This window comes from Phocoena phocoena, chromosome 15 (assembly GCF_963924675.1).
Source record: "Phocoena phocoena chromosome 15, mPhoPho1.1, whole genome shotgun sequence".
Lineage (NCBI taxonomy): Eukaryota > Metazoa > Chordata > Mammalia > Artiodactyla > Phocoenidae > Phocoena > Phocoena phocoena.
This window is the reverse complement of record NC_089233.1, coordinates 85,869,103-85,895,556: the sequence shown is the minus strand read 5'-3', so window position 1 is coordinate 85,895,556 and position 26,454 is coordinate 85,869,103. Positions and strand designations below refer to the sequence as shown.

The 26,454-nt window shown below is 53.2% G+C and overlaps 1 protein-coding gene across 2 annotated transcripts in view; it reads right to left on the bottom strand.

The window, feature by feature from the left end:
* Positions 1 to 26,454, bottom strand: part of CDH4 (cadherin 4) — a 555,299-nt gene that overhangs the window by 147,625 nt on the left and 381,220 nt on the right. For both annotated transcript variants that reach the window (XM_065893694.1, XM_065893693.1), the window contains exon 3: positions 10,098 to 10,324. In XM_065893694.1, coding sequence (XP_065749766.1) covers positions 10,098 to 10,324 — 227 coding nt within the window. The remainder of the gene's footprint in view (positions 1 to 10,097; positions 10,325 to 26,454) is intronic.

The following is a 26,454-nucleotide window of genomic DNA, read 5'->3' as shown; positions in this document are numbered from 1 at the left end:
TGGTGCAGAGCTGATGGTACGAATGTGTACACACTTCCGTTGGGCTTGTACCTAAAACCGGCAGCACAGTAAAGACGACACTTTGGTCTTTGCCCTCTGTTCCTGACACAGAGCTCTCAAAACCAATCTCCGCAGTGATGGGCTGACAGAAGCATTTTACCCAGAGCTCCTAGGCCCCTAGGAATCTCCTGGGCAAGAGAGCATCTTTTGCTCTAGTGAGTTGACTCTGGGTGGGCTCCTGGAGGGGGCTGGCCACCAGAAAGCCTAAAGCCATGATTAGAAGCTTGGAGCTCTCAGACCCACGCCCCATCCTCTGGGGAGAGGGGAGGGGCTGGAGGTCGAGTTAATCGATCATGCCTATGTGATGAAACCTCCATAAAAATCCCTAAACTCTGGGGTGTGGAGAGCTCCGAGGTTGGTGAACACGTCCATGTGCCAGGAGGGTGGCACACCCCATCGCCACAGGGATAGAAGCGCCTGCACTTGAGATCCTTCCAGACTTCGCCCTAAGTAACTCTTCATCTGATGCTCCTTTATAATATTGGATATTATAAAGGAACCATGCTGATGGTTCCTTTATAATATCCTTCATGGTAAACCAGGAATAGTAAGTGAGTGTTGCCCCGAGTTCTGTGACCCATCGTAGCAAATTATTGAACTGAGGTGGGGGTCGTGGGAACCGAGCCGGGCGGAAGCGAGTAACCTGGAGACCCACCACTTGTAACTGACGCCCAAAGGGGGGCGGGCTTTTGGGACTGAACCCTGAACATGCGGGGTCTGCGCTGACTCCGGGCTGCGAGTGTCAGAACTGAATTAAATTAGAGAGCACCCAGCTGGTGTCCACGGAAAGTCAGAGAACCGGCTGGGGTGGAAAACCTACCCCTTTGGTGTCAGAAGTGTGAGAAGAGGAATGGTTTTCCTTTCAACCAGGCAAACGTATATTCAGCTTCCAATGAAAACGCCCGTTGTTGCTAGAGAGGCTGCACCATTCCGCACGCCCCCAAGAGCACATGGTGACTCCAGCTTCTGCACATTCTCACCGATATTTGGTACTTCCAGTCTTTCTAAGGTTGGCCATTCTGGTGGATTTTCGGCTTTAATCCGCATTGCCCTGCTGAGGTCCTCACACTGATCCACACACGGGCTCTTGTCTTTGGTGGACAGCCTGTGTTCTTTTTTCTTCTATCATTAGGTTATCTGTCTTTCTGTAGAGATTTGAGGCTCTCTTTATATATTCTGGACGTGCCTCCTTTGTCAGACATTAAGGGTCACAAATATCCTCTCTCCAGCTCTGGCTTATCTTTTCACTTTCTTAAGTATGTGCTCTGATGAGTACATTCTTATTTGTAACCAGGTCCAGTCATCGACCTGCCCTGGATACCCCGTGGTTCATGGGTTGTGTATAAGGAAGCTTCCTCCACACATCACTCCTATATTCTCTTCCATTTGTTTGGTTTGTCTTGAACACTCAGATTTACAGTCCACCCGGAATTGATCTTGGGTGTGGAGTGTGGTACAGGGTCACTTTGCATTTTCCCCTTAAGGGTACTCGACTGGCCCAGCATCACTTATCGAAGAGGCAGTCCTTACCCACTATTCTAAGCAGGGCTTAGCAGGCTTTCTGTTAAAGGGTCAGAGAGTTAAATATTTTAGGCTTTGTAGGCCAAGAAGCAAAGTCGAGGATATTAATACAGGCACTTATACAACCATTTAAAAATACAGAAACCATTCATAGCTTTCAGGCCATCAAAAGGCAGGCGGCAGGTCAGACGCAACCTGTGGGCTGTAGCTTTCTGGCCTTTGCCATCTGGCGCCACTCAAATCAAGTGTCGGTACCGTGTGCATCTGACAAGGTTCATCCAGTCGTGTACGTGAAGTGGGTGAACTGTGGTGAATAAGAGTTAAACCTCCACGAAGACGATTTTTTAAAACATTAAGTACTTTTTCTGGGCTTGCTATTCTGTTCCATTTGTTTTGCTCTCAAACGACACCATTTAATTCCTGTAGTTCAGTGGTTCTCCGATGGGGCGGTTTTGCCCCTGGGGAGCATTTGGCAATGACCGGAGACAGCTTTGGGTGCAAACGGGGTTGCTGGGGCGCTGCTGGCCTCTAGCGGGTGGGGGCCGGGGATGCCGCTGAACACCCCACAGTGCACAGGGCGGCCCACGTTGGGCCCCACGTGCCAGTAGTGGTGTGCTTTCCTTGTAGTCTTGATGTCTGAAACACCAGGTCCTCGCATCTTTGTGTGCTTCCAGGTTATTCTTGGCCCCTTGTATTTCTATTTAAAAATTTAAAGTCAGCTCTTAACCCTTCTATAGACAAGCAAAGAAAAAACATGCTGGGATTTTTGTTGGGATTGTGTTGAATCTATGGAAACCTTTGGGTAGAACTGACACCCTCTCTTATGTTATGAGCAGGGCACATCCCTCTATTTTTAAAGATCTTTAATTGTTCTCAGTAATATGTAAGGGTCTTGAAAATTTTTTGTTAGGTTTATAATTTTTTTTTTTTTTTTTTTTTTTTTTTTGCGGTAAGTGGGCCTCTCACTGTTGTGGCCTCTCCCGTTGCGGAGCACAGGCTCCGGACGCGCAGGCTCAGCGGCCATGGCTCACGGGCCCAGCCACTCCGTGGCATGTGGGATCTTCCCGGACCGGGATACGAACCTGCGTCCCCCGCATCGGCAGGCGGACTCTCAACCGCTGCGCCACCAGGGAAGCCCTAACTATAATTTTTAATGCTCTTGTAATTGGTATCTGGTTCAGATTTTATTTTCTAACTATTTACTCCTGGTCTGTAGAGGTGCAATTGCTTTTATATCCAGCGCCTTTGCTAAACTAACATCATTCATTAATTCCAGTTACTTATCTACAGATTATTTCGGATTTTCTACATTCACAATTATATAAGCTACACATTAACGCTAGTTCTATTTATTCCAATTTCTTTTTCTTGCCTCACCTCACTGGCTTGAAGCTCTGGCGTGTAATGTAAGAGTGTCCTTGTCCTATTTCTGATGTCAAGGAAGGCTTCGAATATTCTGACTGTAGACTGAATGTTTGCTGTGGACACCCTTTGTGAGATTAAGAATGGTCTCTTCTTTTCCTAACTTGTTGAATATTTTCATCCTGAATGAAGTTAAATTTAACAGGCAGTATTCAGATGATCACGTGATGTTTACTCTTTATTCTGTGTTGACCTACTTGGATTAACTTTTAAGTGTTAAACCAAATCTCGCATTCTTGGAACAGACGAATGTGGCCATTATACATCCCATGTAAACATGGCTGAATTTGAGTGTGTTAATATTTTGCTTCGGCTTTTTCCCATCTGTTTATGAGTGGACTGGCACGTAATGACCCTTTCTCTCACTGTTCTTTCAAGGTTCGTGCTGGCTTTGGGCAAGGTTCTTGCTGGTTTCAGCATGGTGCCCATTTGGTTGGGGAAGTGATCGCTCTTGTAAGATGAGTTTTAACTCCTTACAGCTTGGTTACAACTTACCAGTGGAGCCATCCTGGTGTGGGTATTTTTTTGTGATAAAAATTTGAATTAAAATTTTGTTCATAATAATAAAACAGTTCAGATTTTCCTTTCATGTTAGTTTTGGTAAATTTTATATTCTAGAATGTTATCCATTTCACGTATATTTTCAAATATATTGGTATAAATTGTACATAATGCCCGCAAATGACCTTTCTAATGTCTGTGCGATTGGTCGTGACGTCCCCTTTCCATTCCAGATAGAGATTATTTGCAGGTTTTTTTTCTTCCTGAGTCTACAGTTCAGTAAAGAACCAACTTTTGTCTTTGTTGATTCTATTATTTTCTGTTTCATTATCTTCTCCTTTGTGTGGAAACACGTGTTTCATTTCCTGTTCTTTTTATAATTTCTTGAGATGAACGCTAACATCACTGATTTTCGGCCTTCTTTATCTTCTAACGTACGTAGGTAAGGCTACGCGTTTCTATCTGGTGTGGCTTCAGCTACATCCAGCTAGTTTTATTACTCAGTTCAGAATATTCCCTCACTTCCACGTGATTTCTTTCCTACCCGAGGGTTAATAAGAAGGCACTTACTTAACCTCCAAATCTATGGGGATTTTTCAGTTATTTTCTTTGTTATCGATCTCTAGCTTAATTGTTCTGAGGTAAGAACACAAACTATGTTTGATTCTAAACTTTGGAAGCGTGTTGAATTTTGCTTGAAGGCTCAGCCTATGGCTAAATTTGGTAAATGTTCTGAGTACACTTGAAAAGAATCTGTATTAGCAGCGGTCGGTTTCTGTGTTTTACGTACATCTCACTAAGGTCAGACTTCTTAACTCTGTGCTCCGAATCTTCTATTTCCTTCCTGATATTTTGTCTGCTTGTTCTGTTACTTACTCAGAGATAGTTGTTAAGATTTACCATTGATCGTATACTTATTTATTTCTCCTTTTAGTTCTATCAATTTTTGCTCAAATATTTTGAAGTCATATTACAAGTGCACACAAATTTGATTCTTACGGTAACAGAGCCCTCGTCACCAACTTCCTTTTGATTCGTATTTGCACGGTATTTCCCTCCCTATGCTTTTACTTTCAACTTTCTCTATCCTTATACTTTTTTTTTCGACATCTTTATTGGAGTATAATTGCTTTACAACGGCGTGTTAGTTTCTGCTTTATAACAAAGTGAATCAGCTGTACGTATACATATGTCCCCATATCTCCTCCCTCTTGTGTCTCCCTCCCACCCTCCCTATCCCACCCCTCTAGGTGGTCACAAAGCACCGAGCTGATCTCCCTGTGCTATGCGGCTGCTTCCCACTAGCTATCGGTTTTACGTTTGGTAGCGTATATATGTCCATGCCACTCTCTCACTTTGTCCCAGCTCACCCTTCCCCCTCCCCGTGTCCTCAAGTCCATTCTCTAGTAGGTCTGCGTCTTTATTCCCATCCTGTCCCTAGGTTCTTCATGACCATTTTTTTTTTAAGATTCCATGTATGTGTTAGCATACGGTATTTGCTTTTTATCCTTATACTTTTTAGATGCATCTTTTGTAAGCTGCATATAGTTGGATTTTTAAAAATATAACCTGTCAATTTTCTTTTAATTATGAATGAATCTATTTTCAATTATTATAATTAATAATATATTTGTAAATCTACCATCCTACTCAAAGACAAATATCTCATCTATTCTATCATTTCACTTTTCTTTCCTTGCATTTTTTTGGATTGATAAGTTTTATTATTCTATTTTCCATCTATTATGTTAGAACTTAATCCTATGACTATTTTTTATTGTTTCAGAAGCATGTTTATTTGAAAATTCACATTGATTACCGGGGAAAATGACAAATTATGTTATTTAAGGGTGTTTTAAAAAATACTGCCTAAATATGAAGACTAAAAAGGTGACAATAAACAAGAAATACATCTAGAATGGAGGGAGAATTTAGCTGTCCCCTGCCCAGTGCTGTGTTACTAATACTAAATTATCCAGCTATAGCATAAGATCTTCATATACGGTAGTGTTAGAATTATATGAAAATTCCAAGAGAAATAAATATCTGTTTTTATAATAGATACATTTTTATCAATTTAGTGCTAGTTTAGACACTATGTAGACTTTAGGTAACTCCTGAAGTTAAGATTTACTTTTGGACCTAGACTATGGTCAATCGTGGTCAGTGTTTCATATGCACCTTAAAGTAAGGTATCCATCACTATGGCTCTTAATGATGTGTCTCATCCAAGTATAATATTAGTTTGATATTTCCATCGTCTTCCAGGACAACACAAGCATCCTAGATCCCTTTGACTCCATTTATCCTTTCTCAAAATCTATGCCATTCTTGTCATGAATTTGAGTCCTCTTGTTTACATCCCACAAAACATTACCTGTAATTATACACTGGTATTCTCCCATCTACTTAATCTTCTCATTCTTGGTTTTCTACTTCAAATCATCTTATTTTTGCCTGAAGAACACAACTTGTGACAGATTCTTTCAGTTTTTATTTGTTTAAAAATGTCTTTATTCACTTTTACTCTGTGAAGGACATTTTACTGAATAATAGAATTCTATTTTCTTTAGCACTTTAAAAAATATCATTCCATCGTCTTCTAACCTCCATAGTTCCTGTTGAGAAGTCAGTTTCACATCGAATTATTCCTCTTTCAAAGAAACTCTGTCTTTTCTATTTGCTTCCAAGATTTTCTCCTTGACTTTTGCTTTCAACTATTTTACCTTAAAATGCCTATTGTGGACTGTGTCCTCCCAAAATTCTTTTGTTGGAACCCTATCTCCCGATGGGATGATATTAGGAGGTGAGGCCTTTCGGGGGTGATTCGGATTAAGGGAGGTCATCAGGATGGAGTCTCCATGACAGGATTAGTGTCCTTACAGGAGTTGTGAGTGAGCTGGCCTCCTGTCTTTGCTCTCTGCCATGTGAGGATATAAGTCTGAAGGCAGCAATCTGGAAGAGGGCCCTCATGGGAACCTGACCCTGTGCCACTCTGATTCAGACCTCCAGCCTCCAGAAGAGTGAGAAATGAATTTCTATTGTTTGTAAGCCCCCCAGTCCATGGTATTTTGTTATAGCTGATTGAATGGACTAAGAAAGTGCCTAAGTGCAGTTTTCTTTATATTTATCCTGTTTAGAGTTCACAGGGCTTTTTGAATCTATGCCTGGATGTCTGTTGCCAGTTTTGGAATATTTTCTGCCGATATTTTTTCATATATTACTTTTGCTCCATTTTATCTCTCCCCCTCATATTCCAAACATACTCATGTTAGAACTTCTTACCATTTTCCCAATATCTCTTACTCTTTCCTTTGTGCTTTCTCTCTGGATATCTCCTTACACTTTGGCCTGAATATTTCTTCTGATGTTTTTTGCTTCATTAATCTTCTCTTCAACTGTGTCTAATCTGCAGATATATCTGTCCATTGAGCTCTTAATTTTGTTTGTTATATTTTTCAGTCCTAAACTGCCCAATTAATTCTTTTTTCATCTTCCAATCCTCTGTCAAAATCTTGCATTTAATGTGCTCAAAGACAGTGAGCATAATTATGATAAAATCTGTGTCTGATAACTCTTATTACCTGGAGCCCTGTGGGTCTTTGATTATCATCTGCTCCTCCTCTTGATTTTTATTTACCTCGTTTTGTCCCTCCAGTCATTTTCGGTTGAGTGCTGGACATTGTATATAAAAGGAGATGTAATCTGAGGTCTGGTATATGATACCTTCCACTGGAGAAGAGTTAGGTTTGCTTCTGGCCGGTGACCAAGGACACCAGCAATCTGGCATCACCTTAACCCAATTACACAGAGTGACATTATTCAAAGGTTGGCACTGGTCTCTGTAAGGGCACATCAACTGAGTGACCCGGCGTCCCACAAAGACCCTCCTCCCTGTCCCCCCGGCACCACCCTGGTGAGGGCCCAGCGGCCATGATGAGCACGTGATGCAGAGGGCTGGGACCATGCCAACGACAGCAATAAGAGCAACTATGTTTTGCCTCTTTGGGGACAGGGCTCTCATAGAGCCTGCACCCTGCCTGACCTCACATAATCTCACATAATCCTCTCAACAACCCTTGGATAGGATGTAGGTAACACAGTTGTCCCATTTTCGAGAGCAGTAAACCTCAGAGAGGTTGTATGCTTGTCCTAGAACGTCAGCCAGTAAGCTGGAGAAGCCTTGATTCAAACTGACAATCCAGGGCAGCCAGGCTCCGTTACGATGCTGGGCTCAGCTGTCCCTAGAAAGTCGTTTTTTCACTCCTTTCCAGAACATCGGTTCTCCCATGCAGCAAAGAGGTTGCAGTCACGTGATTCTGTTTCCCCACCTGTAAAGTGGGGACAGTGACAGCGCCCACTTCTGGAGATGTTGTGAGGATCAATGTGGACGCACTTAGGGCAGGGTCTAGGTGGGGTCCTAGAAAGTCAGGGCAGGGCTCTTTGGATTTGAAGAAGGAGGAAGCAGGGAGCCATCAGCAACGAAGGGGACATGAAATAAACAGGGAAGGACTGGGTCAGGTGGGCTGCAGAGACTCTGCCCACCACCTACAGGGTCATGTTTCACGTGCTCAGGGTGTAACCCCACAAAGTCAGCCCCAAGGATGCTCTGGGCCTGGGATGTGGAATCTGCAGATCGGGTGCTTCTTGGGCCTGCCTGCTGTGGGGCTGGAGGTTCACATGTCCTAAGGACTGACTGAAGTCACCCTTTTTGGAGGATTAGGGGATTAACTGCATCAGAAATTGCTTCATTACCATGCCTGACAAAAGGTGTCGTTATTTTTATCTTCTTTTTACTTTTTACAAGTTGTTTTGCTGTGGACCATCCTCAAAGTCGTTACTGAACTTGTTACAGTATCGCTTCTGTATTACGTCTTGGTCTCTTGGCCGCGAGGCACGTGGGATCCTAGCTCCCCAACCAGGGATCAAACCCACACCCCCTGCATTGAAAGGCAAAGTCTCAACCACTGGACTGCCGGGGAAGTCCCTATATTTTTAATTAATGCCTTTTATCTGAGGCCATCCACGGGTGTTAGGGAGCCCTACTCCTTGCCCACAAGGCGCAGTTCTTGCATCACAGTCAGGGATGTAAGCCTTCCCACTGCTGCCCCTGGCCTGGCTGCCGACAGGGAGGGGCCCCTGCGTGGGCCATGCTGCCCTCTCACCAGGGTGTGATTTGTCATGGTCATTCAGGAAGGAATGGAAAACCACATCCATCTGTCTCAGGGTTTTCAACATCCCCAAGGTGAGGCTCACGATCTGGGGGGCGCCCGTTAGAAGCGTGTTTCAACACCTGGTTCAGCACACCCACGAGGGCACTCAGGACGTCCTTCCCAACGGGGTCAGCTCACCACCAAGATAAGGCTATCCACCGAGTCACCACTTTCCCTTTTCTCACCAAAACCACCTCTATGTTGTTTAACGAGACACATGAAACACAGCCCCTGTTTACCAAAGTGGGCTCCTCGGAACACCTGCCTTGTAAGATGTCCCATTAAGAAGGTTCCTTGGTCAAATAGGTTTGGGGAAACTTGCAGACTGTCTCCCACTGAGGTTCACTGAGCCCTTTAGTCCTGTGAGGTTCTGGGCAAATTTGCAGAAAGGGATCTGGTCAACTTGGTCTAACCCTCTACTTCCCTCGAACCCTTTTCCGAGGGAATACCCACAAATGCTGTCCCCGATGGCCTGTCCTGCTTTAACCAGTGTGTTTCTTTTGCTGGTGAACCCACACACATCATAACAGTGATGACCCTGAGGCCTCCTGTTGACTGTAAGGGCATCTCCCTCCCCACGGGTCCACCCTTCATGTAGGTGGACGTGTGTAGCTGGACCCGTCATGCAGGTCAGCTGGGCAGCAACTTCTCTGCTGACCGGGGAGCCCTCACGCGGAGGCCAACGCAGCTGCCGAAACACGGGACGGGCAGAGGTAAGCAGACCTGGTCCCCCTCAGACACGGGAAACCTAGTGTGGGGATTTCTGGGGGCTGAGGGGTCTGGTCCCGGATTCCTGGGGCCTGTGGGGCTGAGAGGCCTTTCAGGACCAGGGGAAGTGAATTCACCCCTCCTGTCCGGTCAACAGGGCCACGCAACCGAGTCAGAGGTGAAGCTGGAGGGAGGGCTGCGGAGGCCGGTGATAGTGGCTGGTGTGTGTCTACGTGAAGGGTGCCATCCCTCCCCCTCCACCCCCCTCCCCCTCCCCCCCTCCCCATTTCCCTCTCTCTGAATCAGTCTCACGCCAGCTACTCTGATCACCTCGCAAGGCCAGCCACGTGGCCTCTGTCTTACTTCTTGTCCCTCTGGGTCTTGGGAGCCTCCGGGGCTGGTGGGCTACAAGCCTCAGGCAGGAGAGGCGCCCGGTGAGAAGCGGAGCTGTGGGGCCCTTGTCTGAAAAAGGGTGCTGACAGCTGTGCACTACGCTCAGTGGGGGTGGAGCCTGTGGGCAGCCCTGTCTGGAAGGTGGGAGGTCAGGGGTCCCCCTCCCGGCCCATGCCGCCCACTCAAGTGTCGGCCTCTGCAGAGGTTCTGCTCGGTGACCTGAAGGAGGAAGGACCCCTACCCAGCCTCCCTGCCCCCCCGCATGTAGTCACACCTTACCTTGTGTCCGGAGCTCGTGGGTGAGGTCTGGGCCACCAGCAGCCGTACCACGGCGTCCCAGTGCTCGGCCGTCTGGCGGTCCCACGCGGTCACGGTGAAGGCCACCTGCCCGGAGGGGATCTGCAGCTCCCGGGTGGCGAAGACCGTCCCGTCAGCGCCGACTTTGAAGTCCATGCTGTCGGTCTCATAGTGTGTCCCCTTGGTCCCCAGGCAGCTGCTGAACTTGACTGCAAGAGGAGGGGGAGAAGGTCAGGGCGCTGGGGACCCGCCTGGCGGGCAGGCGCCCACTCACAGCTTATTTCCAGCAGCGGGTCCTTGGTCTCTAATGAGCTTCGAGAAAGTGGTGATTTAATTGACTTTTCGACCTTCAGGTACTGGGTTTTATCTCTACCCCATAGGGAATTAGCTGAGGCCTTAGAAAAAGGAACATCGACCCAAAGCGATGAATGCATGTTCATTCTCTCTGAAACACAGCTGTTCTCATTCCTGCAAACGCGTCTCCCGGTCACTATCAACTTTGGGTTCCACCTGAGTCTGAGCCATGTGGGGGGAGGAGTTTCTTTACCCTCAACCAATTCCCTGGTCACCTTGGGGCAGCCGAGAGCCTTCTCGGTGACTTGGAAGCAGGCGTGGAAGGCAGATGGTCTACTGCCACTGCAGGGCAGGTACGTTGCTGTGCTTCCCAAACAGTAATTAGGCAGTGAATTGTCAGCCCCTCCCACTGACTCCATCACCTGGACCGTTTGTAAACCCCCTGCGGGAAAAGACATCTCGGAAGCCGCGCATTCACCGGCATCACATCAGTGCCTTTTTCACACGTGTGCTCTTGCAGCTGCCACCTAATGTGGTGAATTATGAGACGCCAACAGCCAGTGTCACATTCTGCTGATACAAACGACGGATAAAGTTACCTGGTGTTTATAGAAGTGTGGGCATCTCAGCAATCACGGTGGGACGACTGGTTTTTTTAAGCAATTTCACCGTCATGAAATTACAGCTTACATGATTTAATTACTATTTATTCGAGAAACTAAAAAGAGCCCCTCACTGTTAGGTTTGATAAGTGTTTGCCCCTGCGTTCACCTTTTATTGTTGGCTGCCTTGAAATAATAAATAACAAAACGTTCCCTTGTTTCAGCTCCTTCACTTCAGACTCTCCCCAGTCCCCAGCAATCCCCACGTGTGGGTTTAATATAAAAATGTTTTTAAATGTGAGGAAACCAGACATTTCCGTGTGTGTACAGACTCCAGAGCTCACAGACAGGGGTCCTCGGGTGGACGACGGCAACCAAGGTGAGGAGTGGGCTGTGGCCCCAGGGAAATGCCCCCCTAGTGGGGGGATAATCACATTCTTTTTCAAGTGACAGGAAAATTCCAAACTGCCTTTGTAGTCCTGTCCTCCCTGTCGGTAAACAAATTAAAATCAGCCAAAAACGGAGTGGATCAATTATTTCTGATGCCCAACTGTCACTGACAAAGATAAAAATGACAGCTCTATGATTGCCGGGAGATTAGCACAAAGTACATGAGTAAGCCCTTTGTGCTCTGAAAGAAAATTTCTAATAACATGAATGGGATTGGACAGTAGTGGGAAGGTTTGAGTTTCTTCAGGATTAAGTGATGGTGTAGTTGTATTTTTTTAAAAAATAGGCGCACAGCTTTGGTGGCATTTGAGGGAAGTGTGGACATTGCTGTCAGAGAAAAAAATCACCCTCATAGGAGCTGCCCCAACAGGAAGTTCGGAGTACCGTCCACAGGAGCCTGGGACCTTGCAGGGGACAGACGTCCTCAGCGGACGGGAGCCCTCAGGACATTAAAGGTGGCACCACCAGACGTGACCTATGATGATAAAGTTGGGCCTCTCCTCGCGGTTGCTCTTAACATCTTTCCAGCCTGGGTCTGACTCGGGCCCTCCACGCGAGGAGGCATGGGGGCTTTGGGACAACATGGAACCCAGCCTCCAGCTTCAGTGTGACTGAGGCTTGGCTGATCGGCTCAACCCAACAGGTTGGTTTCACCATCACGTCTGAGACTCCGAGCCCTCGTCAGTGAGGAAGCAGGAGCTGGAAGGTGACTGTGGGGAGATGGGGGACGTTCCGAGTGCCCACGGTGCTGGGGTGCCAGCTTTCCAGAAGGAAGGGAATTCAGAACAGTGCCTTCCTTGTGCGCGCCTGGGCTGTGTCTCTCTTTCAAAGGGAAAGATCAGGAAGGTTTGTTCTTCTGAGACACCAGGGGCGTTCATGGCACTTTAGCTCTGAATAAGTGAACTCCCGTTTGAAACCCTGAGGAACGTGGGTTTAAATTTCTCAACATGCAAACTGCTCAGGTTACAAACACGACGTCTTGCCATAAAAATGGGAAGTGACGCAAGAGGGAGAAGATATGGGGATATATGTATACATATAGCTGATTCACTTTGTTGTACAAAAGAAACACACCATTGAAAAGCAATTATACTCCAATAAAGATGTTAAAAAAAAAAAAAAAGGGAAGCGAGCACTTGAGGGGCAGACTCTCCGGAGACGCGTCTGAGGTCTTGGGGCAGGAACGGTTCCTGTCACCCAGAAGCCCATTTGCCTTTTTCTGGTGAATTGCCCCAAGGCAGTTTCCCTCTTCGCTTTGGCCACCAGGAAGCTCAGAGGCAACGTGGTAGCTGGGACCTAGCAGTGCTGAGGCATTTACCAACCTTAGCACTTTCTGCCCAATGTTCTATCTTTGTTTCCTCTGCAACCCACTTTCCTCCTCTTGCTTACTTTTTATTTCTGGAGTCTGCCTCTATCTCTGCAGGTTAAACGTCGTCCTCTTTTAGGGGCAAAGGTGCTGCCAGGCCGTCGCATGCTCACAAGCTCCTGTGCGGACCAGGCCGGGTGCTGTGGTCCCAGCATGAGGGTCCGAGAAGGTCTTCCACACTTCGTGGGGAGAAAATGCCTGCTTGGATGTGCGGGCCCCGGGCTCACAACCTCCTTCAGGCTCCACCAGAGGAGATCTGCTTGGAGGGAGACAGAACCTCCTTCCCTCCGAGGCCGGGATGTGGGGCCTGCCGGGCGCTCGTCACCCACCGCCCAGCCCCGCTGTGCGTCTCTGCGGCTTGCTAACTACTTCCACTAGTTTTAAACAAACGTGACAAGAGATGGGAGGACTCCCGAGAGAAATCAGGTCCAGTTGGTTAAACACACACAGTCACAGCCCCCGCTGCCTCGTCCCCTCGGAGGGGTGGCGGCCGTGGCCCCTGGGCAGCCAGCGCCGGGGGGTGGGGGGGGGCGGGGGGGGAGGCCGGCTGGGCCCTGGGGGCAGGACTCAGCACACCTGCCCGAGGGCGGGGTCCCGGGAGGGTGGGGAGGTGTATGCACTGATGCCTGCCGAGGAGGAGGGCAAGCGTGAGCTCTGGGTGCAGGGGTGCGCTGCAGCCATGCCCACACCGGCAGGCTCCTTCGGGATGGGGCTGGGACGCCAGGTGTGTGACCCGACCAGCAGTGGCCTCTCTGAGCACAGGCCTCTGGGAGCAGCCGCAAAGGATGGACGGGGCCAGCGCAGTGTAGAGGCTGGATGAACACAACTTGTCTTGAGCTCCGGCCAGTACCCATGTTACCCACCTGAGGAGACAGGGAGCAGAGCACTGGGCCAAGGTCACACGAGGTTGTTCATCCCACAAACATTTATGGGCCCCCTGGTGCCTGGCTCTGGGGATCTACCTGGGAACACAGAGCGGAGGCTCCGGGTGGGAGGTGACTGGGAAATGGCAGCGCAGATGGTGGAATCGCACAGGCTTGTACGGGGTCACCAAGAGGGGCCGGCCCAAGGGGTGGGGAGGGGAGCCCTGCGGGACGCGTGGGGTCAGCCAGCGCTTGGGATTCTGACCCTCTCGCACAACTGGGGGCTGGCTCCCCCTCCCCAGCACAGGCCTGGCCCCCAGCGCCCGCCTCTCCCTTCGGACAGGACCGATTCCAGTTCCAAGCCCTGTTCATCCCGAGAAGCCGTCCAGAGAAGAATGGATACCCGCCCGCGTCTGCCGTGCTCCTGAAATGTGACTCGACGCCGAAAAGGCCCAGCATTTAGAGCGGCAACAGCACCGTCGATGGCTATTCGAGAAGCACACGTGAGAGACCAACGCCCAGGAAAGCGTCCAGCAGGACATGGTGGGAAGGCCTGAGCACCAGGAAATCAACTATGTGCAGGATTCCGTCTTCCAGGGGGCCTCCCCTCCCTCACCCCTCGCCGGGAAATCGGGAAAGCAGAGCTGAGGCTGATCGGCAGTCTGGGCTGGCTGTCCTCGGGCTGGGGCGCTGCCCATCCAGATAAAGGGCAGGGGCGCACCTGGCTGGCCATCTGTCATTGAGATGCATTTTCCTTCGCACTGCGTAAATGTTAGTCTCTGTCTGTCATCCTGGTGTCCCTGCCGACACGTCTCCGGAGGGCCCACTGAGTTATTGCTGGAACCCCCGTGGCCTCCCCCGCCCCAGGGCTGCCCCCCGATTCTGCCCCTGGTGGAACCCCTTGCCCTGTGGTGAAGGCAGCTGCACACGCAGAGCTCCCGGGGCACCAACATCCATCCATTCGTGTTGATTTATGGACCCAACTGTCAGCAAAAAGCACAGTGATCGTCAGATGGAGCTCAGAGCGGGAGTGAGTTGTCACACTGCGGACGTGGCTCCCAGGGGCTGGCGGGGGCAGGGGGCTCTGCGTGAAGGAAGGAGGCCGGTTCTGAGAGCGCCTGACCCGGACGTGCGGCGGGAGGGCTTCCCGAGGAGGAGGTCCTGGTGCTTCTGCTGAGCACCGAGGGATGCAAGAGGAGAGCTTGGGCAGCGGAGAGCTTTCCAGGCCACACGGCGGCACGTGCAAAGGTCCTGAGCACAGGGAGTGTGGGGTGTCAAGGACTCAGAGCCAGTGTGACGGGAGCCAGGCTGTTGGGGTGAACAAGAGTCAAAACAAGTGCACAGGAAGGTCCTCAGCCAGTGGGATAACCTGCAGACTCCAAGAGATGGGCAGGGTTAGGGAACTCCCAGCCAGGAGGGAAGGGCCTCCGTGTCACTCCAGGGGTTTCTAGGAAGGTCCAGCAGCCTGTGGGGCTGAGGAGGCGTCCTGAGCGGATGTGACGGCCTCCCTTCGGGGCCAATGTTAAGAGAGGGTCATAGCCTTTTCCAGCCATAAAAACACCCAGTGAACTGAGTTAGGGGTCCACTGCTGTGACTTCAGAAGTACGTCCTCCAAATTTAGCTACAGTGGATCACAGGACTCCTGCACACACTTCTACTCGGGAGAGAGAAATTCAAGAGCCAGGAAAAGAAGGGGAAAAGGAAGAAAAAGAGAGCAAGGAATCCAGGGAGGGTCCTCAACCAGGTGATTCAGCCACCCACCCAGCAACGATGCATCACCAGGGAGGCGGCGCAGGGAGACCCTGCGGGGCAGGGGGAGAGGAGACAAGTCCAGCAGTGCCGGCAAAACCTCAGGACACTGCAGCCACCCCGAACTGGTCCTGGGGCCCCCGAGGGAGCCTCCCGTGGGTCATCCGCTGGGCGCGGCTGCGTCCCTGTGGGTCTCCCTTTATCCCCCAAGGGTGCTGTCTGCTGACTGTGGGGCCTCCTGGTGGCCGTCGCCACAGCCCTTGCCCTTCCGGGAGGGCTGGTGCTGCGGCCAGCGTAGACAGATGCAGCTGGGTGGCGGCCGGGGGCTGTCGAGCGACTGCTCATGGGCACGGGGTCTCCTTTGGGGTGACAAGAAGCTTTGGAACCAGAGGGAGCTGATGGCTGCTCCGCATGTGGATGTACTAGGCGCCACGGCATCGCTGTTCACCTGAAGTGGTGAAACTTACGTACGTGAATTTTACCCTCAAGCAGTTTCCAGGGCCTCCCTGAGCCCCTGCCTCCTGGATGCTGGAAGGACAGGGAGAAGGGCGGCTTCAGCTTCCTGCCCCTCAAGACCCCCAGCCCCCCCAGGCCCCACGTGCCCAGAGCTTCACAAAACCTCCCTGGAAACAGCCGTGATCCACGACCCCAGCTCCCCTCCCCACGGCCTCTCCCCTCCCAGCCCAAGTGCAGGCCAAAGAGACGGGGAAGTGCTGACGTCGGAGGAGAGGTGGGGAGAGCGCTCTGGGGCCCGGGAGGGAGATGAAGGCTTCACGAAGCGGGGCTCTGAGCTGCCATCCTGGAAGCTGCCTGCGTGCCTTCACGTGTTGCGTGTCTGTGTGCTGGGTACCGCACCACGCGGGGACCCGAGAGAGCTTCACCGGGTCTCCAGTGCCTCCTAGGAGTGTCACAAGCCTCTAGGATGTCAGGACTGGAAGGCGCCCCAGAGATCGTCTCCTCCAGCCCCTCATTTTATCGATGAGCAAACTGAATTTGCTGAGAGAAGATGACACTGTAGAATGTGCCCCAGCGATACGTAGGCCCAGCGCCGTTACAGACACCAGCGCTCTCCATCAGGGCCCTGGGCACTTCTAATACCTAGTTAACTGATGCCCAAAATGCAAAGCGTGCGGCAAGCCTGTTTTCCTTAGAATTTTGTGCCTTCCTAACGTTTGCAGCTGGTGTGCACACCTCATAAGTGAAAACTCTGCAGTCCACGTGCTAGAATCTGCGGCACGGGGTCCTGGCTCCGACCAGTTCTGAAATATGAAGATCACGCCGATTCGCATTTCTGCCTGTGTAGCACCATAATTAGGCCCTCGGCTAAACAGCAGAGACCCGCTTCTTTCCTTTTTCCAGGACGGTGCAAAGCCCTTTCTTAGAAAATTTTTCTCTCCCCCGCGCCCATCTCGCTGGCTGGCAGCAGACAGGTGCAGCCATGCTTATCCACAGCGTCTGCCGAGAACGTGCGGCACCCATGAAAGGAAGCCCGGCGGCTCCCCCACCAAGAGGGTTTACATTTAACCCTCTACCCTCATCATTTTTAATTGCTCGCTCCGTGAGGAGAACGAGGGGACGGCATGCTGCGAACAGGCGTGAGTGACACCCGCGTCTGCTTCCGCATTGGCGGCAGCCTGCTGACATTCACGGGGGCAGGGGGCTGTGCCTCCCCGAGTCTGGCATGCTGGAGACGTGCACCATGGTGCTGAAAGTCCCCCCTTTTGCTTTTTAAATTATTTTTCTTGTTAGTTGCGCTGAGAAAGATCAAATGAGCCAGAGGTGAGCTCGTAGCCGGCACGTGCTGCGGAGTAAATACGTTCACCCGGCGGAGTCAGCCTCCCTCCCTCCCTCCGTCCGTCCGTCATCCCCCACTCACTGCGTCTCCACGCTCCGGGCACCGGCCAGGGGCTGGGCAGCCAGGGGAGGCCAGGGCAGCCCCAGGGGCAGCACATGCTTCAGGTAAAGGTCAGGGTTGGAGAGGAGGCCTTTTTTTTTTTTTTTTTTCCTCACCTACCCCACTTCCCCTCTATGGACTCCACGGTGGCTTTTACTGAATTCTCTGTACTTTCTGTTACCATGTAGTTATAGAGTGATCTGAGCAGTGAAACACATAAATCGAGTTGACCTCATACCAGGGCTCTGTGCACAGAATCACACCAAACCGCTCAGAGATGGCCTGATCTGAACCGCGTCCCCCACTGTGCTCCCTGGCTTCTACTTGTGGCGGGAGATTTGGAATCAAAGGCACCTTCAGGATTGGACCATCTTCCCTGTGGAGCGTCGTGATATACAGGGCCTCTGGGTCCTCCCCGGGGTTGGCCTCATTATTGGTGGACCTGCTGTGGAGTTCAAAAGGGAGCAAAGATGGGATAGGGAAGTCAAGACTCACAAATGAAGTAATTCCACTAAGATCCATGAGTATTCTGAATAAACACGGCTTATCCCCCACTGAGTGTCCTGAGTGGCTCTGCCAGGTGTGAGGCTTCAGCGGGAATCAACTTGAGCCTTTGAAACCGTGCACCTGAGAGTGGGACTTGAACCCAGCCCAAACCCACACCTGGTTTCAGGACTCAATGAAGCTCAGGTTCTTGACGTCTCAGCGCAGAAAGAATTCAGTGAGAGACACAGTGATGGGTACGAAGCGGATTTACTTAGAGAGAAACACACTCCGCAGACAGGGTGTGGGCCATCTCAGAAGGTGAGAAAGGCCGAGAGGAGGCCTTGAGCACAGCCCCGGTGGGGCTTGCTCTTTGCACAGTGCCCCCGGGGATGCCTCTTCCCTCACTGATTCTCCAAAACAGGACTTGTCCCTGGGGGGGACCTAGGCTTCAGGGAGGTGGGCACCAAGCACGCGATGCACCCCTCTCCCTGCCTGACTGCATCTAAAGCCACGGGGAGAACGGTCAAGTGGCCACTGAGAGCCCTACTCGGAGCTCAGCCTTTCGCTACGCTGTACCCTCAAATTTACCCTCACGGCCCCCCCCCAGGGAGGAGACCACCTTTATCCTCCTCTGCTCTACTGATGGGCAACCAGGAGGAGAGGGGGCGTCCCTGGCCTCCAGTCTCCCAACCAGAAAGTGATGGAGGCAGAGCTTGAACGCAGTGGCCCCAAAGACCACGCCCTCCAGGTGTAGCTGAGAGGACTCGTGGGCTGTTCTCACCCCACCTGCCTCCCCAAGCTCACTTGCACCCTGACTCTCCCATAGCTCATCCCCTCCCTGTGGGCCAAACGCTCCAAGTGCTCAGCCTCAGTGCATTCAGTTTCCCGTGCCTGAAATGCTCTGCAACACCCTTTACCATGCGGGCCGCCTCCTCCGAGGAGCCTTCCTGGATTTATCTCAGCTGTTGAGTCCTTTCTCCCCAGAGCTTCATTCAACTCCAGTGCTGTCCACTCCAGGGGCGGGGTGGACATTGTTTAGAACTGCTAGTGCACGGTGATCATAAGCGGCAGACAGAGGTTCAGTGGGTTTTACTAATGTGGGACAGGCATGGGGGTTGTGCTTGAGTGGACTCCCCTGAGAAGGGGCTGTCGCAGGCCCCGCATTGCTGCTCCCCCCGCAGCCTGGGGATGGACGGGGCATCACTGGAGCCCCAGGTAACTGGCATCCTTGGCTGTCCTTCCAGACTCTTTCCTGAAATGTGTATTTTATACATTAAATGTTATTACGTTTGCCTCTTTTCCACTCAGTCCGAATCAGACATCTCCCTTGACCGCACACAGGCATCAGCCCCACCCCTCCTGCCTGTGGAGTCAGGGAAGGCCGGTCATGGATGGAGACCCTGCATCTACTGAGCCCGGGAGTGGTCTGCCCACCAGGCGGACCCCCGGAGCAACCGGCCTGAGTGTGGTCACCGGCAGATGCCGTGGGTGCGCCTGGACCTCAGGAAGGTGCCCCGGGGCCAGGATGGACGCCTGAGACTGTGGCTGGCTGTGTTTTCCTGTTTTCTTCTGCCATCATTTTGCTCAGCACAGATTCCCGAGGCGGACATTTGCTGACACAAGTTGGAAAAGCGCCATTTCCAGCAAAGTGTGAGGGTACCTGCTGACCCTCTCCATGAGCAGGACGTCTGTGCGAAGCCCCACACGGCGCGAGTCTGGGCGGGGGGGACAGGCACCCCCGGGGCCGACGCGGATCACGGGGGCAGGGGAGGGGGGTGCGCCCATTAGAGGACCACCGAGCTGGTGCTCAGGGTCGGCTTGCTCTGCTGTGGCATGTCTCCTAGCACCACGGGCAAGAGGTTGCCCGCCACCCTCCAGTCCCGTCACCCGCGAGGATGGGGCTGGGGGTGCCCTGCCTCTCGGAGGACGTGTCCATGAGGATGAGCGTGGTTGGAATCTCGCCTGGGCCTTTAAACTTAAAATTGATGTGCGTTCAAACCATGATGTGATCCTTCCTTCCTGAAGAGGCCCTGCCTTTGGCCGAGAACAGGCGGAGTCACGTGCCCCTTCACCCGAGTCCCTTCACGATCTGCTTAGAAGGCTCCAGCAAGAACCAGGGCCAGGTCTGCATCTGCTGGAAACCTCAGACCCGAGGAGTCTTCCCCCCACACTTTCCTCTGTGCCTCTTCGCCAAACTCCCGTTGCAGCGATGTGGGCGCAAAGCAGAGCCAATTCCTTCTCAATTGGTTCCGTGCATTTTCCACGTCTTCTCAGTCACCCCCAGGTTTCACGTGTGCCCATAGACTGTGTTGTCACACTGTGTTGTGCACACAGACTGTGTTGCCTCCAGCGGCGTGGAAGAGCCTCTAACTTCGTGGGAGAAAGTGGGTCCTTAGGGAGCCCTGCTGCAGTGGGGTGCAGACTCCGAGGTGTCCTGGGTGGTACAAGTGTCTCCACGGGGGGCCACCTGAGCTGCCCACGGGTCTCCCTCCGCATGGTCTGTGGCTCAGCCATCCAGGCCTGCTCCATCCCGCCCTGCATCCTGCCCACTCCCCTCCACTCTGTGTGCAGGACTGCTCTCCCCTACCCAGCCCTGGCCCGCTTTCAGGGTCCCCTTTCCCCCAGGATGTTGGGGGCCGTCCTTTGTGCCCCCAAGGCCACCGCCTGGCTCACGTGGCTCCAACCGCTCCTGCCAAGTAAGCTGGGCCACCAGGCACTGGGCCAGCCCTCCTCACCACGAATTCCAGCACCTACCACCGGGGTCCTCTGGCACCCAGGATTTGCTTGAGAATCTGGAAAAGGCACAGATTCCATTTCTCTTAGCTTCAAAAATGGATATCCAAGGAGCTATCAAGCCATGGAAAGACAAAGAGGAAACGTAAATGCATTTTACTTAGTGAAAGAAGCCAACCTGAAAAAGCTACATGACATTCTGGAAGAGGCAAAACTATGGAGGCACTAAAAAAACCAGGGGTTGCCAGGGGTTGAGGGGAGGAAGGGATGAAGAGGTAGAGCACAGAGGATCTTTAGGGTGGTGGAAACACTCTGGGCGACACTGTGATAAATGGATAGGTCTCATTACAAATTTGTCCAAACCCATGGGACGTACACCACCAGGAGGGAACCCTAGGGTAGACTATGGACCTTGGGTGATGATGAGTGTCAGCGCAGGTTCATCCACAGTAACAGCGTTCCCCACTAACCGTAACAACGCAAGATGCTAATAACAGGGGAATCTGTGCCGGGAGAGAGGGAGCGTCTTTCCATAAATCGAAAGCTGCTCTAAAATGTAACATCTATTAAGAAAATGGATATTCACCATCCATTAGACACATCGTCTCCAGAGAAAACACTCTGTCTCAGAAATGTTAAAAGTCTCATTTTAAAGCAAAACATTGAAACCTGTCTCATGCCATCTCGTCTACGGCAGGGAGCGTGAAACCTGCCTCTCCCTCTGGGTTTCCTTGGTAATGAATGCCGCACTGTGGTCCAGCACCCCTGATTTCACATCCATTTCCCTGTCCAGGAAACATCAGCCATAGCGGCAACAACCACGAGCCCTGGTCCGAGCGACTTGTGTTTTCCGGCGTGACTCCCACTCCCAGTGTTGCCTTGACAAGTTCCTGGGGTCCTAATCTAATGTTCACGCACCCCGTGAAGATGGGGATGCTGATGGGAGAAGCAGAGCTCGCCGCCCACTGCCCTGCCGCGACTGCACCACGAGGCTTCGGTCTCAGCACGGTTCTGAGCCCACCTAAGGAGAGGGATTTCTCTAGGTTCTGGGACTAATTAATAGCCCTTTGTTGAGGAAAACAGAGATGCAGGAATCTCGGGAGACGCAGGAATCTCGGGAGACACGGGAATTGCGTGGAGGAGGCAGGCAGCGGTTCCAGGTCTGAGGAGGGTTATTTATGCAGAAGGTCCTTTCTGAGTGGCAGTCAGAACGGAGGTCTGAGCTCCTCATTAGTAAATCCCACTGACGCCCCATCACAATGGAGCTCGTGGCTCTTAAGTTGGTGGCACCTCTGATGAACCCCTCCCACCTGCACTCACAGGAGAGCCAGCAGGGGTGACGGTGGCGAATCCAGCCGCAGACCCGCCAAGACGCCCAGGCGTGGGAGATGCCCAGGACCCCTGCTAAACTGCTGTGCTCACACCCAGAGGATGGCTGACCACAAGCGTGTCATTCCTATGTTTAGAGAGTTGGGCTGGGAGGGATGTGCTTCCCCCAAGGGCCCAGCGTCACTGGAGGGAGGAAGGGCCATCTGGTCCATAGCTCCATCTCGGGGATGTGGGAGCCGTGCTAACGGCCAAGGCTGTGGTCGGGGGTGCTCCAGGAATTGGGGGTTCCTGAGGACCCTGGAGGGGGTGGCCCCGCCCGGACCTTTACTCTCTCGTCCAAGATTCCAGGAGTCTATCTGATTCTTTGGAAAAATGGGGGGTGGTTTTTGACCGTTAAGAAGTCTGTGATCTTATTGAACATTTCATGAACTAATGAACATTCTGTGAGTTTTCATTCGCTCGCTCCTCACGCGGTTGTCACTCAGGTGTCCCGCGAGGCACCTGGAGCACCGTGTCGTACTGAATCTCACGAATCTGTCAGGAGTCCTGGGCTTTCCATGGCTCAGAAGAGGGAACCGAGCCTCACAGAGGTTACCGGACCCCCTCAGGTCCACGGCCAGCGTGTGGCACAGCCAGTGCTGAGGGTGAGGGGGCTCCTGGCCCCCAGTTTTGTGCCAGAAGCGCCCCCTTCCTTCTGGTTGTGAACGTGACCGAGGCCGTCCCTGCCCTGGAGGCCTTCCCCAGGGACACAGACCAGGCTGAGGGAATCGCGTGCGTTATTTAAATAACGTCACTCCTCCCAACAGCTACGTTATTTCAGTTATTTCCGAGGCCCCCCTATTCTTTCCATCAGCTCTTGCTACCAAGAGCTTTACATATAAAAACCATACCCAGGTGTCCATTCACAAACGCACGGTCACACCTACATTTTCAGCCACCACGAGAAATGTAGCCGCACGCGTACTGACAGTCTTGACAATCCACAAGGGCGGGTCAGGTTTGTGGCTGTGATTTCGTACGCCTGGGAGAGGGTGGCACTGGCCTGGTGCAAAACTTCCCGCTCTCCCGATGGTGATGTTCATGAAGAGCGAGGATAAGGCTTGGGTGGTCCCCGGACGCAGGGAGAAGACGGCAGGCTTGCTCTGAACAGGGCTCCGCTCCACCCACCGCTGCACCCAGGGGCCCCCCGCGCCGTCCCCGGCTGTGGAGATGCCATCGCCCCCGGTGTTGCTGGCAATGAATGACCGTTTCTAAGCCGGGCAAGTGCAAGCCGGCACGTCTCTCGGGGCGCTGGTGACAGATAACGATGGTGATCACTGCAGTAACAACGGCTGCAACTGCTTAGAGAGCTCTCGGCACCTGCCAGGCTCTGGTCCACACTCCATGCCCACACCACACGCCGTCCCCACAGCTCGGGCAGGGACAGCTGTCACCCGTTTTACGGGTGAGGGCACCGAGAGGTAGAGCGGGGACGGCAGCCTCCAAAGTGATCTCTGTTTGAGGAGCATCGGGGCCGGGGGTTCCCGAGAGGAAACCGAAGGCCCCTCCCGGGTGGACAAGTCCCCGGCGGGGCCCAGTGGGCAGCCTGCTCGCCTGGAGGTCACCCCACGGGCGCCTGGCTGCTCTTCTGCCTTAGTCTCCTTTGGGGCGCCGCCCCGGCACCCGGTCGCCCCAGACAAGCTGCTACAGGAACAGGGTGGGTCTGCAGCTCCTCCAACGGCTCCTTCCGCCCACGAGCCTCTCCTTCTGCAGGGCCCCGGCTTTGGCGGCCTGGGGCCAGGTCCCCTCTTGGGCTCCTGTCACATCTGGACGTGGCCCTCGTGAGGTGGTGAGGAGGGAGTGGAGGCTGGCAGCGGGCCAGGGGGGCGGGCCCTGGGGGGACCCTTTACAAGGAGCGGGACTGCTATTTTTAGACCTGCCGGCCTCTCTCTCGTTAGCTCCTACGCATCAGGACTGAGCTAATGAAATCATGTGCACTTAAGGCCCAGGTAGAGAGACGGCTCTCTCCCGTCCCCAGAGGCCACCCCTCCTCCCCCCCCCTCCGCTTCCCCCTTCCTCCTTTCCCTTCCCCCACTTCGCCTTCCTGCACTCCCTCCTCCTCCACTGTCCTCTCTGCAGGTGGGGGGCCAACAGGAGGAAGGGAAGACTCTGGATAGGCCCCCAGATCTGCTTTATGATTTTACTTCATTTTACCGAAAGGGCTGTTTCTTGCTCTGTATTTTAAGAGCATTTAAAAGCACTCCCGCTCTCTGACTCACCCATTCAGTTTCATTCTCCTCTCAAAGCGCTCGCAAGGCTGTTGCAAACATCCAGGGAGGACATGCTATTTAAGGCCGGGTTAAGGTCCGGGAGGGCGGCTCGGGTGACCACAGGAACCGCCTCTGGCAGTGTGACTCCAGGCAAGTCCAGCTCAGAGAGGCGGGATGAGCCTCCTGGCCGCGGCCCCTCCCAGCGCCGGGGCGGGGGAGGGGCACCTCACGCGCGGACAGTGCGCTCGGCACCCGGCAAAGAAAGGAGCAGACACACGATCTGTGCCTGTCCATCTGTCCATCCACGTACCGACCCCTCCAACGTTGCTCTCTGCCGGGCACGTGCTCGTCAGGGAGCCCCTGTTCTCCAAAAAGGGGAGACACTCCGAGGAGCGCAGAGCCAAGCCTGGTGCAGCTCGGGCGGCTGCCGCTCCAGCCGAGGGAGTCGGACGGGCAGGTGTCACAGGGCGGCTGGGCTGGTCAGGCAGACCGGGCGCGGAGAAGGCGAGGGTGGCCAGGAGGCCCGGGACACGGGGACATCGCAAGGGGCTCTTGGCGGTGAGTGGAGGAGGGCCGACGGCAGAGGAACACGCAGGGGCACACGCTCACGCACACGAGGGAGTGATGTGCGCACTCGGGCACACGTGTGATGGCCGGGGACAGCCCCGGGCAGCTGGCGCAGACAGGGCCCCTCCACGTGCACAAATGAGAACACAGACCACACGTTAACTCATTTACACCCCACAGAGGTGCCGCTTATGTTTGCGATCGGGAGGGACCTGAGATGTCTCCAGGGCAGGGACCTTCACTTGTGTAGAAACCACCCCTGTGATTCAGAAATACTTGTGATTCTGAGGCTGCAGGTGGGCAAACGGCTGTGGATTTCGCAGGCCTGGAGCGGGCACCCAGAGGCTGGAAGCCTGAGGCCTCCTCCCAATTTCTCTGAGCCCACAAATTCCAGGGTCACCCAGGCTTCCGAGGGAGAGGACTTCCCTGGAGTCCGGGCAGGATGTGGGGTCTGAACCAGGCTGCTGCCCGGCTGTTCTGGCCCCGTCCTGAGGTCGCCAGTGCCGAGATGGGGGCACGCTTGTCACCCCGGGAGGGGTCGCTCCCTGTGGGTGGGGAGGGACGGCTGAGACAGCCTAGAGCCCCCGGACCGCCCTCCTGCACCGGCTTCGGGGCCCCTGGCGTCTGACAGCCCCACTCGCGGGGCACATCTTCAGTCTCCGTTTGAATCCAAACCCGCCCCTGAACTTTACCAGCTGCTCCCTCTGCAAACACACGTGGGTCGGCGGCCAAACATTTTTCTAAAGGAATCAGAGCTCAGGAAGTGTGAACACATTTCCTCCCCCTCTCAATCACACTGACAGCCGGCAACCTCCCCCTGGGTCTTCCCTCATCAGAGCTTTCTTGTTCTGGACACATTCATGTCACACTTGGCTTTGTGATGTTTGGGGACCCCCTTGAGACGAGCAGACCCTTGGGGTGCCCATCAACCAAGGACGGAAACATCTTCAGGGGCCAGGTGGGCCTTGAGCAAATGCAGCCAGGAGCTCAGGTGGGGGCAGCTTGCTGGGGACTCTGGGGTGCAAGGTGCTGGGAGAGCCCAGGAGGGATCCTGGTGGTGGATCCCGGGCAGGGGTTGAAGGAAGGCAGGAGCTAATCCGGCCAGGCTAAGACGCCCTGGGCAGAGGGACAGCCCCACAGAGACCTGGGGCCCCCCGCCCTGGGCCGGTCTGGGCTCCATGAGGCCCTTCAGGGCACCACAGAGCAGTTCTTCAGAAGGGACGGGGCCACACGCGGTGCGCTCTGAGCGCTTTCCAGGATGGGCCTCCCTCCGACATACTTTGGGCTCTGATGGTCGGGACCTGGGGACATATTCGCCAGGTTCACGACGAGGAACGCTCGGTGGTGAAGAGTGAATTCTACCGGGACACGGAAAGAAAGAACACGGTTCTTCCTCTTAACTGTCTTCCCCAAACATCCCCTTCCTCAGCCAGGGACCGTCCCAAAGGAGGCAAAGACCCGAGACACCTGTTTGGTTGTTTCTGGTCCTAATCCCGCTTCTGAAGAGCATTAAGGAAGCAGGAGCACATTATTTACTGGTCACGACATCACCATCCGAAGAATGCCTCGGGCCCCAGGTCCAGGGCCAGTGTGGGGGAGGGGTAGGAACACGGCTTCACACCCGTGGCCACGGTGTACACTGTAGCTCCCTCTCGGAAATCTCCATTAGACACCAGGGGCCCGGGAAGTCCTGCGAGGGCCAGGGGACTGTATGACCTAAAACGGTTGGACCCAAACCATTTCTATGACCACTGGAA